Raw genomic sequence first — 15,966 nt, 5'->3', positions numbered from 1 at the left:
TTGTTATAGGAAAGCTTCAAATAATCACAACAATGCATGAAACTGTCACAGGTTAACCAAATAGTAAGGCAGGAAAAGTTAATTATTAGAATTGCGTAAAAACACATTTTCCAAAGCCTCCTTAGTACCATACCATGTTACAAAATATCTGTAGATGCAGTAACTAATTTTGTGTCATTATGACAGTTATCTTTAAATAACTTGAAAAGGATTAGAGATACCTTAAAACGAATTGCACCATTGCTTTTCTAAGAAAATTTCACATGATTTCGAGTAACTACATGATCCCCTTTCCATTTAAGATTTCAAAATTGCATTTAAAATGGTGGCTTTTGAGATAGCTGAGGGTTAGAATCGAATGTGTGACTGGTAGAGCATTTGGTCTTACAAATACTGGTAACACCTATAGTAACCGAAAATCAAGCATATGGAAGATATTTATATGGTTCCAGACTTTTGATTCATCCTGTACTTTAAATCAATTAATTTTTTCATAACAAGCATTTATATATATATTTAACATGTTGACTGCCACTTGACGCGTATATATGTCCCTATACGTGCTGTGAGACGTATATACGCTTCAAGCGGCAGTCAACCTGTTAAGGAACATATCAGTCTTACCAAAAAATATATGCTACATCGTAAAATATCTAGCCTTAGTCATTACTATTTCATGTATTTTGCCAGTTTTGTCGATTACAAAAAAATTATTATTTACGTTTTTAATTTTAACATTAAAGTTATTTAGATAAGTCAAGGAAGTGCTTTTATTTCTACTGTCTATGAAGTAACATGCTTGATTGTGTGTGGATAAGCTTTAGGGCTTCTATCATGTTGTCTTGGTGTTATTGGCTGATGTTTCGACCGCTGTGTTGTGGCCATCTTCAGAGCAGTTGTTGGATAAGGAAATAGTCTGCCAGTACTTATATATATATATATATATATATAGTAATCTCGATGGGGGGGAGTACTTGCTGTGATAAGTCGTAGGTTCTCCTTCTGGCATCTGATTGGTCCTACGTGGTCCAATCCGGTATGAAGCGATTGGACCACGTAGGACCAATCAGATGCCAGAAGGAGAACCTACGACCTATAACAGCAAGTATACTCCCCCCCCATCGAGACTACTATATATATGTAAGTACTGGTAGACTATTTCCTTATCCAACAACTGCTCTGAAGATGGCCACAACACAGCGGTCGAAACGTCAGCCAATAACACCAAGACAACGCGGTAGAAGCCCTGAAGCTTTTCCACACACCATGTACACCAGCCACGGAAGCCTATGCGAACACTTAACATGCTTGATTGTTTGTAAAGGGATTAGACCTGTCCTTCAGTCTAGAACCAATTTCTGGTTGCACTACTGATTATGTCCCACCCATTAAAATTGATAATCGAGGTTGTACTGTATTGCTTGCTTTGTGAACTATAGAAAGATGGGGGTGTAAGAGAAATAGAGTAATTTAGTTAATATTTCTGTGTTGTTATTGCTTTCTGTTATACAATGTAGGCCAACATAAGAATGGAATAATTTAGTTAATACTTCTATGTTGTTATCACTTTTTATCGTACAGTATACTTCAGAATGGAATAATTTAATTAATAATTGATTTCTTTCATACAATGTACTTAAGAATGGCATAATTTAGTTAATACTTCTGTGTTTTTATCGATTTCTATTGTACAATATACTTAGGAATGGAATAATTTATTTGTCATTAGAGGAGAAAAATTCGCTCCGGCACTGGGGATCGAACTCAGGTCCTTGATTCTACATACCAAGCACTCTAACCACTGAGATACGCTGAAGTTCAATCCATAGCACCAGATTGAATCCCTCTCCTCTGGTGTTTTTTCCTTTGTGGCCTTACTCCATGTTCGACATATATGTTGACATATTATATTGTCAACTGCCATTATACAAGGAGCGCATCAATTGAATGACTTGGTGGCTGGTGTTGTGAATTGAACTTCGGCGTAGCTAAGTGGTTAGAGTGCTTGGTATGTAGAATTAAGGACCCGGGTTCGATCCCTGGCACCAGAGTGAATTTTTCTCCTCTAATAACAATTGTTACCATAACAGATAAATTCTGTAGGACCAATAATTAATCTTTACGTGGAATAATTTACTTAATATATCTGTGTTTTTATTGCTTTGTATCATAGAGTGTACTTAATCACAAATATAATTTGAAAGTTCTGTTTTATCTGTTTACACAATATGTTTTTATTTTTGTTTTAGATATGAGAAGTCTCTACAAGGATTTTGTGTGGCTATTGAATCGAAATAGCCTAATAGCAAAGGATGCCTTGAAGAGGAAAGTGAGTGTCATAAATTTATCGTTGTTAAAATAAAAGTAATTTTAGATTAATATGACTGGATTTATTTATACATTATGAATGAATATGAGCAGGGCTCTCGAGATGGACATTTTTCATGAACCAGAAAGCTCTGTTATATTCGTGGACAGAATTAATGACAGTGAAATGATGCCGAGTATTATGATACTAAAAATATGTATTATATAGGTAATTAACATTGAAATACTTATACAGTAGAACTTGGTTATAACAACATCCAAGGGACGTTAAAAATTATGTTGTTATAAACGAGTGTCGTAGTAACCGAGATTCATATTATCAATCTAGTGAGGTCGAAAATGAAAAATAACAAATTAATTAGACTTATTTTAGATTTATGTATTGACTTTTAAGCCTACCATGAACATAATAAAATACACGTAGGCCTACAATTATAAATACAGTATTCTGTATTAAAACAGTTTGTTCAGTACTCACCAAACTACTTTACTTAGAAGTGAAGTAATCAGTCATTTTACTATGTTGTCTTCTACTTGCCCAATACACACACTTTCTAGAACTAAATTAAGTTGTATGCTCATAATTTCAGTTGCAATTTCACTGCTCCCTTCCCTAGCTTCATAGAATATGTTCATAATTCTAATGACTTCTAAAACATCACTCACTTTTTTTAGTGGCCATACTGCATTAAAATGCGTGCACTTAGTGAAAACTTCCTGAAGAAACTGATCTAATACTGAATGAATTCGGGCAGGTTACAGTGGGGTGGGAATCTGCCTGCATTCCAGAGGTCTATGACAGAAGGAGACTGTAAAGAATTTGCCAGGGTCAGATTTCAACAAAATATTTCTTAAAATACTTTGGTTCTTAGAAAATCTTATTCCAAACTGAGGTTGAAAGTGACGTTATATGCAAGGTAGACGCATAGGCGTTTGTCGTATTAAGCAAGGTAGGAAAGCATATGTCTTATGGGGAATTAGTTGGGACCACAGAATATTTGACGTTATAGGCGAAGTGTCGCACAAAACGAGGTCGCTATAACCAAGTTCTACTGTATTTATATACACATCAATTAATATAAAATGTTCTGACACAAGGTTTTGGAAATTTTCAACTCTTTATCATATTTACAGAGGTAGAAACCACGAACGGTACTGATTTCATTCAGTTGAAAAAAAATATAGGATAATTATATAATAATACTTAATAATCAGGGAAACTCTGAAGGTGGAAAAATTAACAAAATTAGAAAATAAGTGATTACAATGGTTTAGATACCTTAAAAGAATGGAAAGGAAAAAGCTACCAAAGAGAATTTTAAATTTAAAAGTGAAAGGAAGATGACTAATGGGAAGACCACGAGAAAGATGGATAGATTAAATTCAGAAGAACTCACATGAACGGGGATATAAGTGGGATGAAATAAACAGGAATAAATAAAGTTTGGGAAGACAGAGATGAATGGAGGCATATTTGGTATCGACCTTCCGAAAGGAAGACATGATAAAAGGATGATAATGATTACTTAATAATAATAATAATAATAATAATAATACGTTGCCATGTATATATCTTACCATCATTATTCACTTCATTTCCCAATTCTTACTTGAAATTTCTTATTTCTTCAAAATATTTTCCATTTGATTTAATTCTGAATTTTGATTTTGATATTCTTGCTATTTTCATTACTACACTTTTTATTTTCGTTTATTTTTAATCGATATTTATTTATTATAGTGTTCCAATTTATCATTCTCATTTCTAATTCTTGTTCATTTTCTCTCAAAATCATTATATCATCAACATAAATCAGTTTTTTGTATTGGCTATATAATTTTCCCTTAATAATTAATTTCGTATCTCGTTCATAACAATATTAAAAAGGATAGGTGATAAGGTACTTCTTTACATTACTGTACCACTGTTGCACTTTGAAGAGAACAACTGCCAGGATTGCCACCTGTCTGCCGTAAACAAACACGAGATGGCAATACAGTCGCTAATGCAATTCAAATGGGAGTTATGATGTGATTCCTTATGTAACAACTAGATGGCAGCATAGTAAATCTGACAAAAGTTATTACCGTCAAAACCTATAATGCCGAGGAATCTGGGTATATATGGTCTAGGATTTAGTATATGATAATAGCAAAATATCATTCTTCATATTCAATTACAAAAGATAAGTTGAATTTTATTGTGTTATTTCAAAAAGCTTCTACTTATAAAATTCTTGGCTTTATAATTTTATTTCCTTAATGTTGCTTTGTATTACTAATATCACAATTTTTCTTTCCAGTTGGAGACAACCTTTTTAGGAGATAGCCTCGTTAAATGCACAGAACTTCATAAAGGAAGAGATTTTGAAGAGGTTCGACGATATCAGGTTTGTATCTTCCATCTCATTTATGCCCAGTTTCTGGAAAGACAGTTACCTGTACATACAGAGTTATCTATTATTTAATGTGTTTATATGTTTAAAATGAGTTTCCGAAATAACAGTTATCGTCATCTTTACAGTTATCTGTGCTTCAACTGGTAACTATACCATGGCCTGTAGTTACCTGTCTGTTAGTACTGATTCAAATACTTGCATGCGACGCTACTGCATTACTGTTTTTTAAACTGTAATAACTGATATTAAATTATAATATAGACTACAGTAAATTAATTGACTGTATTATCTGTATAGTTTTAAACATTTGACGTTTTATTTACGTAATTTACGGTAAATATTTTACTTTCTATAATGTATTAGGATAATAATGTGTGTTTGTAAAGCAATTTTGAACACCTCAAGCTTAATTTTCGTCATCAACTAAAGATTCTACGTTGTCAGTCGAGGAATATTTTATTCTTGGATGTTCTACCAATGCCAATTGTATTTCGGACTCTGAAAAGTCCATTTGAGTACATGAAAGCATTCATATGGACGAATGGAAAATATTTTGACATGTTTATCAGTATGGCTGCCATAGCCACCACAGCTGAATATGGTTGCAGTTTTGTGGCAGAAGTTACATCTAGTGCTCTCTCCACTAGTATTATTTACCTCGATGATCATGCCAAATACCAACAGTTATTGCTTTTTTTAATCATATTACAATTGAGATGGAAGTATACACGTACACTGTCGTTTATGACACGGTTTTTTAATTAAAAAGTCTTACACCTACTAGTTCAGAGCTTAGTGTGTACCTATCAGCCATATTACTGCTGAAAACTTCTGCAAACAAAAGTAACTATAAGTAACTAAAAAATCACTAACAAAATACTAATGGATACATCTATGGACGACAATAGATACTGAACTTGAAGTTACCTCAACTGATAGTTACAAGATCTGATAAATCTACATTTAACTTTCTGGAAACTCATGAAATTTATCAGTGCAGTTAAGTTTATAAGAGCAGTTAAGTAACTGAAAGTTAACTGAGGTGTACCAGAAACCGGGCATTAGTACATTGTCTATAGAAGCCTCACTGTAGGAAGTTGTCACAAGAGAAGAGGTAGCTCAGCTTTCAGAACAGGTGTTGGTATAGAGGCACATCACCTGGAAGGTTGGCCTCTCAACATTGTACATTTATTCATTACCGGTACTGCTTGTTTCAATTATTGCACTCTGTATTTGAAAAATTCTGATGTAGTCCTGGGTAGTCTAGTAGTTATAACTCTAACCAACTACAATAAAGTTGCCAATGGTGAAACTAAACAATAAACATAGTCGTTAGTGAGTGACATCGCTCTGAATCTTTGAGGGCAGTCGATGCAATATGCAAAGTGGTACAGTGAGTGCATTGTCACCATTTGTGTTCTCTCTGAAGTGAAGTGTTATGACATGGACATTTCAAAACGCAAATTACTACTATGTTATACAAGAGTCCAATCAGGTGGAAAAAACTAATAAATAATAATGTAGTGCAATTTTGCAAGGAGGGAAAGGGACTAGTCATAGCATTGGAAAGAGTCAGGAAAAGAGTGGCTGCAGCTGTAGAGAAAAGTGTAAGAAGAGTACGACTGTTAGAAAGCAGCAGGCCATGGTCAAGCCACTGGCGTGGCTCAGTCGATAAAGACGTTTGCCTGCTGGTCTGAAGTGCGCTCGGGCATAGGTTCGATCCCCATTTGTTCTGATTACCTGGTTTTTTCCGAGGTTTTCCCCAACTGTAAGGTGAATGACAGGTAATCTAAAGTGAATGATCGGCCATATCTCGCCAAAATACCATCTCGCTATCACAAATCTCATCGACACTAAATAACCTAGTAGTTGATACAGCATCATTAAATAACCAACTAAAAAAAAAGCATGGTCAGGGAATTGTAACATCAGGAAAAAAAAAAGAAGCATATCAAAGAAAACAGCCTTGGGCAAGTTTGATCAGTGTGTAGTGTGTTGAGAATTTCTTGAATATTATGAAGTTGAGCAAGAAATTCCCACACTCGTCAAACTGTACAACACTGTGAAAGAAGATAGCACTATACATTTTACTGGAAAAGTAAGCACCTTTTGGAGGATTGTAATAGACATTGGATTCAGGTTCAAACAATCTAAAAACAGAAGATCATTTTTGGTGGAATGTAATGATATTGTTGCACACAGTGTAAAATTTCTCAGGGCTCTAATAGAGAATGAGAAATGTGCACAGGAACTTGTGGTTTACACAAATGAAATATAGGTGCACATCTGCTATACTGTCAAGAAAGGCTGGCAACATAATAATAATAATAATAATTTTATTTAACCTGGTAGAGTGAAAGCCATAGGGCCTACTCTTAACACTCAACCAGAAACAGAAGTCTGATACAGGAAACCTTACAAATATACCAAGTAAAATACGGTACTAAAAAAAAAATTAAAGATATGATCGTAATAAAGAGTGTTTCAGTGGAATATCCCACTTTGTAATTAGCTATAACTCATGATATGTAAATTCTCAAAACACAAGGATATGGGTGTCAGAAAATCCTCATGTGTGCTATGAGACATCACTTCATCCAGAAAAACTTAGAGTGTGCTGTGCAGTATTCAGCCTGAGGAAGATTTGACCAAATTCGTTCGAAGAAACTGCAAATACTGATGTGTACAAGAACATTTTCACAGACTTCGTGGAGCAGCTAGATGACTCGAACTTACACAGGAATATTTTCAACAGAATGGCGCCACATGCTACACCTCTAATGAATCCATGGCAAACATCAGCAGCTTCTTCGAGAACTGTGTTAGCTCTAAAAGTTTGTGGCCTCCAAGGTCACCAGATTTGACGTCAGCAGATTATTTTCTGTGAGGCTAACTGAAGGAAAAATTCTACAGAAACAGACCACGAACCATCCAGGATCTCCAGACAAATATCACATCCGAAATAAACAATATTAACATAAACATATTGAGGTGTGTATCTGACAACATGGTGAAATGGGCAAGAATGTATCTCCAGGAGGAGGGAAAGCACTTCCAGTACATCTTCTAACTTTAAGTTATTTTCCCAGGGAAAATCTCTCATTTACACTTGGTTACATTGATGTTTTATTTAGTCGAGCATTAGACCTATTTAAAAATTTGGGGTATCCCACTGAAATACTCTGTACATTGTAAACAGTAAGTCAATAGAAATGAGATATATTCACCATATAGAAAGAAAGAAATGCTGAACTGGAGATAGGTACCGCAGCTTTCACCCGTGCTGTTATGGTGGTAACCAAATACACCCAAGTATACAATGTCACCAACATATGGGCATGATTAATTTCAAGGGAAAAATTGTTCTGGGACCGGGTATCGATCCTTGGACCCTTCGCTTAGCACATGAATGCTCTACCGACTGAGCTACCCCAGGAACTATACACGACACCATCACAATTATATTCACACAACTCAAATGGGCTGACAAGACGCCAGAGCCCAATTCTATGTGATTGGCTAGTGGACCAGCACCTAGTGCTGGTGGCTGATCCAAGCTTGCCGTCCGCCAACATCACAAGAGGATCCTCAGTAGGGGTGGAGCTTATGAACACACAGAATTCCCGGCCCCAGATTGGTCTCACCGTTAGCCAATCATGCATCATCTGACTGAACCACTGTATATATGAGACGACATCCAGACATTGGCATCATCAGTTCCCTGACGATGGCTACAGAGTCAATAGCCAAAAGCTTGGAGTATTCCACAACTTTAACTCGGCTGATAGCCCATGAATTCATCATTATGAATAATAATTATATATGTTGTTATTAACTAATGCTGAGTTCTTGGCAATAAAGCCATTAACATGTTTCCTACAGAGAAGGGATTTGACGTCTGGATTCTCCCATGTACCGGCTCACCAGCCCTGAACACTAGGATTGTAATCAAGCGGCTTTATAGCCTCAATGCAATACACAATCATTTGTTGGATAGATTACTGGAGAAAGGACGTTCTCTTAGAACTAGTTTTGCAGTAGTTAGTCAATGTGCCCCGATATGACCCTGAAAACAAGTAAAAATCAACTGTTTTAAAAGTGTATGTACCTTATTGAAACATAGAACTTTACACATTTGCGAAGTTACATCTTAGAAAATATCATATTTGTACGTTTTTCATTAAAGCAGATAATGCACATTTTAGGTTGTCCTGGGCATTCAGTGCAGAAAGTCGTGACCTTTTTGGTCTTGTTGGCTGCTTTCTTCTTACCCTGCTGAGCGAAGGTTCTTTCGTAGCACAACATGCAATGTTGCCGAACTCTTTTAGCAGATCCATTTTTTCCAAAGTGTGGGCTCTTCTTCTTGAGGGAGGAGTGGCATCAAAGACAAATCTAAACAAATGGAAGGCAAGTGATTCTTTGAAGTTTCAGATTGACATTGTTCTCCCTGAAGTGCTCTTCTTACAATATACAAAATCCAGGAATCTACTGTGGCAGTCACCAATAGAAGTTCCATCGCAACTTTCCTTCACCATTTCATTCCTTTTCTCAAAACTGTATAGTATGATGACATTTGGTCTCTGTTGTCAACATTCTTTTTGCTTTCTTGTACTCCAACACAGATTTTGGTTTCATGATAGTCTCTCTCTTTCTGTTTTTTTTATTAGTGTCCTCTAAAATGGCCAAATGTGCAGATGTTGATGAGATCATGAGAACCCTCTGTTTACATATCTAGTTAATTACGTACTCTTAATGGCTTTTTCCTTCTCTGCCTCACATATTTTGTCCTTTTTTAAGCTGTTTTTCTACATATCTCTGGGATGTCCTGATCTATTGGGACGAATTGTTTCATAGAAGAGAGAGTTTTTATCTAACAACTTATGTGCCAGAGATGTACTGGTATAAAAATTATCTGCAAAGAGGATACGACCTTATTCGAGTAAGCACTCGCACTTTTTCTTGGTGACAGCTTCAGCATGGTCTAATCCATGCAGTTCATCATCTTTCCCTTGAAAAATCTGTAAAGCATAGGTATAATTCTCTTACTTACTTACTTGCTTTTAAGGAACCCGGAGGTTCATTGCCGCCCTCACGTAAGCCCGCCATTGGTCCCTATCCTGAGCAAGATTAATCCAGTCTCTACCATCATATCCCACCTCCTTCAAATCCATTTTAATATTATCTTCCCACCTACGTCTCGGCCTCCCCAAAGGTCTTTTTCCCTCCGGTCTCCCATCTAATACTCTATATGCATTTCTCGATTTGCCCATACATGCTACATGTCCTGCCCATCTCAAACGTCTGGATTTTATGTTCCTAATTATGTCAGGTGAAGAATACAATGCGTGCAGCTCTGTGTTGTGTAACTTTCTCCATTCTCCTGTAACTTCATCCCTCTTAGCCCCAAATATTTTCCTAAGAACCTTATTCTCAAACACCCTTAATCTCTGTTCCTCTCTCAAAGTGAGAGTCCAAGTTTCACAACCATACAGAACAACCGGTAATATAACTGTTTTATAAATTCTAACTTTCAGATTTTTTGACAGAAGGCTAGATGACAAAAGCTTCTCAACCGAATAATAACATGCATTTCCCATATTTATTCTGCGTTTAATTTCCTCCTGAGTGTCATTTATATTTGTTACTGTTGCTCCAAGATATTTGAATTTTTCCACCTCTTGGAAAGATAAATCTCCAATTTTTATAGATCCATTTCGTACAATATTCTGGTCACGAGAAATAATCATATACTTAGTCTTTTTGGGATTTACTTCCAACCCTATCGCTTTACTTGCTTCAACTAGAATTTCCACGTTTTCCCTAACTGTTTGTGGATTCTCTCCTAGCATATTCACGTCATCCGCATAGACAAGAAGCTGATGTAACCCGTTCTACTCCAAACCCTGTCTATTATCCTGAACTTTCCTAACGGCATATTCTAGAGCAAAGTTAAAAAGTAAAGGTGATAGTGCATCTCCCTGCTTTAGCCCGCAGTGAATTGGAAAAGCATCAGATAGAAACTGGCCTATACAGACTCTGCTGTAAGTTTCACTAAGACAGATTTTAATTAATCGAACTAGTTTCTTGGGAATACCAAATTCAATAAGAATATTATATAAAACTTCTCTCTTAACCGAGTCATACGCCTTTTTGAAATCTATGAATAACTGATGTACTGTACCCTTATACTCCCATTGTTTCTCCAATATATGTCGAATACAAAAAATCTGATCAGTAGTATTCTCTACTGTATAAATTTGGTAAAGTTTCACACCATATTTGTGAGACTTATTAGGGATATATTGCATGAAAAATAATCTTCCTCTCCAAGGAACCATAGATTCGTCAATAATCACATCTCTGCTAGGTGTTAGGGCATTCTGAAAATTACTTTGCAGCTTTTCGATTAACAACTGGACAGCTTTTATATAAAAGCCACCAAGCTCCATTCATCACAACAGAAAAAAAGCTGTTCAAAGTTATTTTTATGTCAAAAAATTACAAAACGCCTATTTCAAAAAACAATATTAGGATAGCTTTAGGTACATATTAACCGATTTACTGTTATATACTACGTGAAAAATTCAACAATAGTGATTAGCATGGCGAGTATACTGAAAACAAAACATATTGTGACCTCTGAGCAGTGTTATCGCGATTTGTGGGTGCATATATTCGCCCAAGAATGTTTATGAATTATGAAATGAATCATTTTGGAAGAATATAGTGAGTGTACTGCTTTAGTATCAATGAGTTGCCAACGTTAACTTTTGAGTGGACGAAAATTAATTAGGTTCCAGTTATCTTGTCCTTCAAGTTAATCTTTTGACTTGTGAATTTTCTGGACTCTGAACCTGTCACATATATTGTACATACATCAGTTGCCTTCACTGTGTCATATATTGGATTTCTTGGACCCGTGATTCTGGAACTGCAGTCACAGTCTGAACTAGCAACAAACCTATCACAGCAACAAAATCACAGGTCTTATAATCACACCCACCACTAATTTGATAAACACACTCAGTATATTACAGTTTTGATATATGAAGGGTACAGAGATAAAACGGAGTCACAATTTTCTTAAGGGTGATGTCATCATCTAATTCAGTATATTACTGCAAAATTTATTGCTGTTTCTAATGAAAAAGTAGGAAAGGATGATTGTATATGTAGTGATAATTCTCCTTCACCAGTTTTGATAAGAAAAACACATAAATTTTGCAATAATATACTAAATTAAATGATGTCGGCCACCTTATGAGAATTGTGACTCTGTTCGTTTTTTCTCTGTACCCTTCATATATTTTACGACTGTCGTTTTCTAAACTTTCTCCATATTTTCATCAAAGCTCGAAATTCGTTTTTGATTAGAACTGAGATACACACTCTCTCTCTCCTCCCCTGTTCTGCTCTTTTCATCTCCTGCTCTGTCTCAGTCTCTCCCTTTGTCTTTCTCTATACTGTTTCATTTAGGGTGACCAGATTCACATCATTAAAAGAGAAGACACAAATCTTCAAAAAGGAGGACAGAAAATATGTATTTAGATTTAGGCTTATTATACTTTAAATTACATCAATATCTGTTTTGTTACAAAGTATTTACAGTACAGATTTAGGCTTATATCATATTTAAAAGTATATTAATGTCTATTTTATTACAAAATTATTATTAAAAAACTTAACAATAATGATTTTGCAGTTAGCTACATATGAAAGTCAAGTGAACTATAATTATTAAAGAGGACAGATAATATCTATTTAGATACAGATTTAGGCCTGTGTTATACTTAAAATTATGTCAATATCTATTTTATTACAGCATGCTTATGATAAAACTTAATAATATAAAATGATTTTACAGTTAGGTACATATATAAAAGCAATGACCATAACAAGGAGGAGCAAAGAGAGTTATGATCGTTGGCAAAGAGTATATTTTGTCGATGCTGCTGCCACCTACAGGCAAATTGCTTGAGAAAGGAGTCAAATCAGATAATTTAAAAATATCAGGCATACAAGTTTTGAAAAGGACGACATTTTTTGACTTTTTAAAAATCCGTCTGTACCTCGGACAAAGGCCTGAAAAGGAGGATATGTCCGGACAAAAGAGGACGTCTGGTCACCCTAGTTTCATTGTTAACTAACACTTCGTTACTGTACATGCTATAAATTGTAAAATCACCTATGAACAACCATTAAGTACTGTTTTTCAAAAGAACTGTTGCTACACACGTTTCATCAAATTAATACATCTCATATATTGAAGGCTTTAATTTCATCATCATCATCATCATCATCATCATCATCATCATCATCATAATCATCGTCATCATCAAAAACATGTATTATACCAGATGGATTGTTACAGTCTCAAATCAGTCCATCTCTTAGCCGAGTGACCAATGTATCTTCTTCCACGAGAAGCATACTGCAGGATTTGTTTCGGTATGCATGTTCTATCCATCCTTTCGACATGATTAAAATATTGTAATATTGGTTCGACTTTTAGATTACTCTTGAGGAGTCAGGTGTCTTTATGATCTGAGCCTTGCATCCGTAAGATAAAACTGGTCGGGCAAGAGTTTTATCAATTTTGATTCATGTATTCCTCTGAACTACTGGTGGTTTCAAAACTGTATTTATTATGCATAATGTTTTTATAAATTTACATCCATGGTTTTCCTAAGGCGCTAAGACAAATGTCAGGATGAGCCCTAAAAGAAATGGGCCACGGACCTGCACTCATATCCCCATGACCCCGGTAATTTTTCTAAATTAATGATTACATCCTTCCCTGCCTATTCTCTCTTCGTAATTGAGTCAAAATAAAGCCAAATGGCTGGTCTCTAATTTGAGACAATTCAACAAGGCTCAAGACAATCAATCACCTCCTACCTAATAGTCAAATTGGCTAGTCTCTTATATGAGACAACTCATCCTGCCTAAGGTATTCCGTGGTTTTCCTCAGGCATAAGACAAATGTCGGGATGAGCCTTAAAAGAAATGGGCCACGGACCTATATGCCCTTCCCCATATATTCCCCCTTTTCTAACAACGACGTAATGCTCTAGTTCAGAACCTAAAAATTGCCTATTAAATGTGTGAGGTCACTCGTTTAGTTGAAATGCGAAAGGACAGGGAACCTTTCAATTTGCAGATTCAGAATTTACGGCATTTCTTCTGACAGCCTTCACCTGCCATGTCATTGAAAAACAGATGACAGAGTCTTCTCGACTCCTTGCACTGCGAAATGGCAAAGCCCCTTTCAGTGTGCAAGATAACACCTGCCATCCTAACAGCAAACAAACGAGTCTTCTCAACTCTTCCTGCACTGCGATATGACATAGTTCATTTCAATGTGCAGATTTACACCAGCCATTTCTTTCTCATCCCGTCCTGTGATCATTTTGATCACATTTCCACCCCCTCGTGTATGTGGTACCTAAGAGGTTATGTCCATTTTCGGTTTTCCCCTTCAAAATTTTCTAGAGGTCCTTCAGTGGAGCAACATAATCCGGAGTGAGACAAGTGGCCAACAGGCTTGGAGCTCACATATTTAGTTCTAACAACCCCGAAACCCTTGCAAGGACGCGTTTGCGTACCTTTTAAATTTTGTCCTCCCAATTCTCCTCTTTCAATTCAATTATAAATTTAATAATTTTATTTTATGTGTCAAGGTCATGTGTAATGATAACGAATAGCCAAGGTAATTAAAGTTGTTAACACTTTCACATAATTTGTTATTGAGGCATATTTTGCTGTGTATAGGGTCTTTTCCTTTAAATGCAAACACTTCAGTTTTATCATATGAAATTTCCATATCATAATTTTTGGTTATTTTCTCTAAATTATGCAGTGATATTTCGAGGCCATCTTCAGAGTTAGCAGAATAATACTTGGTCGTCTGCATACAACATAGTGTCTGAATTGAGTCTGCATGTAATTGGTATATTGCCATAAGGTAGCTGTCTCCATTCTTTAATTATGGTGTTTATATATATATATATATATATATATATATATATATATATAGTGAATTTTATTAGTAACAACAATGTAATTTATTCGTCACAACAATAATTCCTTTCTACAATTCACCTTAACCGCTCTCGTCAACAATTGGATTTTCACTCAACACAGTATTCGTTATAGCACTCCACCGACGACAATGACAATTTACTTGGACTAGTACGAACAACAATGAACTGTTAATCTTAACTAATATTTACAAAGCACTATTTACAAATCAGAACTATCAGTTCTCAGTTCACAGTTCTTCTATCTCAGTCACTCGAGTTCACAGTATCTCGAACCACAGACCTTCAGAGACAGTTCACTGTACTCGAACTCAGGTCCCTCCAACTGCGGTCCACTGCACTCGAACTCAGGCCTTCGGATGCTGACGCAGATGCGGACGCACACTCGAGTCGAACTCCGGCACACAAGTCTGGCTTGCTTGCTCTGGCTTACTCACTGACTGAATAACTGAAAACTGCTGTCGTTCCTTCGCGACCGTAATTTATAACCACAGCGACGTAGCCTCGAAAGTTCGAATTCGCGAGTCTTCCACTTCGACGGATTTCTCGGCCTCTCTAGGCAAGCAGAAGATGCGCGCGCAAACTCCCTCTCCACTCTCTCGCCACGCGCCGTCCCAAAGTGCTCCGCACGATCTTCTCTCTTGCGGGACGCTGGTCGTGAGTTCGAATCTCACGTCGCTGTCACATTGCTCCCTCCTTAGGGCTGCTCGTCCCGGGCAGTCCCTTGGTAGGCTGCTAATCGGTCCAGATGCACCACCATCATCTTCCCTCGAGGTTGTCGCTGGATGCGGTACACCACGTTGTTGATCCGGGTCACCACGCGGTATGGTCCATCCCAGGCACGCTGCAGCTTTGGTGATTTCCCTTTGGTCCTGGTAGGTCGATACAGCCACACCAGGTCGCCCTCCTGGAATCCTGCAGAGTTGGCTAATCTGTCGTAGCGCACCTTCATCCTGTCACTGGCCATCTTGAGGTGCTCTCTGGCCAGGTGGTGAACTCCATTCAACATCTCGGTGAGTTCTGCCACATAGTCAGTCGCTGGCTGGTCGGCGCTGGGTGGCGTGCCAAACAGCAGATCACAGGGCAGGCGCAGCTCTCTCCCGAAGACCATGTTTGCCGGTGTCATCCCTGTTGTATCGTGGACCGAAGCTCTGTAGGCCAAGAGGAACAGTGGAACTCTGGCATCCCAAGTTGGATTC

General features: G+C 36.8%; 1 protein-coding gene across 3 annotated transcripts in view; it reads left to right on the top strand.

The window, feature by feature from the left end:
- LOC138701422 (PC-esterase domain-containing protein 1A-like) overlaps nucleotides 1-15,966 on the top strand; it is a 166,834-nt gene that overhangs the window by 22,040 nt on the left and 128,828 nt on the right. For all 3 annotated transcript variants that reach the window (XR_011332551.1, XM_069828290.1, XM_069828288.1), the window contains exons 3-4: nucleotides 2,250-2,329; nucleotides 4,632-4,718. Coding sequence is in view for 2 of the 3 variants with exons in the window: in XM_069828290.1 (XP_069684391.1) it covers nucleotides 2,250-2,329; nucleotides 4,632-4,718 (167 nt within the window). In the remaining variant the exon portion in view is untranslated. The remainder of the gene's footprint in view (nucleotides 1-2,249; nucleotides 2,330-4,631; nucleotides 4,719-15,966) is intronic.

This window comes from Periplaneta americana, chromosome 6, assembly GCF_040183065.1.
Source record: "Periplaneta americana isolate PAMFEO1 chromosome 6, P.americana_PAMFEO1_priV1, whole genome shotgun sequence".
Taxonomy (NCBI): domain Eukaryota; kingdom Metazoa; phylum Arthropoda; class Insecta; order Blattodea; family Blattidae; genus Periplaneta; species Periplaneta americana.
This window is presented reverse-complemented; position numbering and strand designations above follow the sequence as displayed.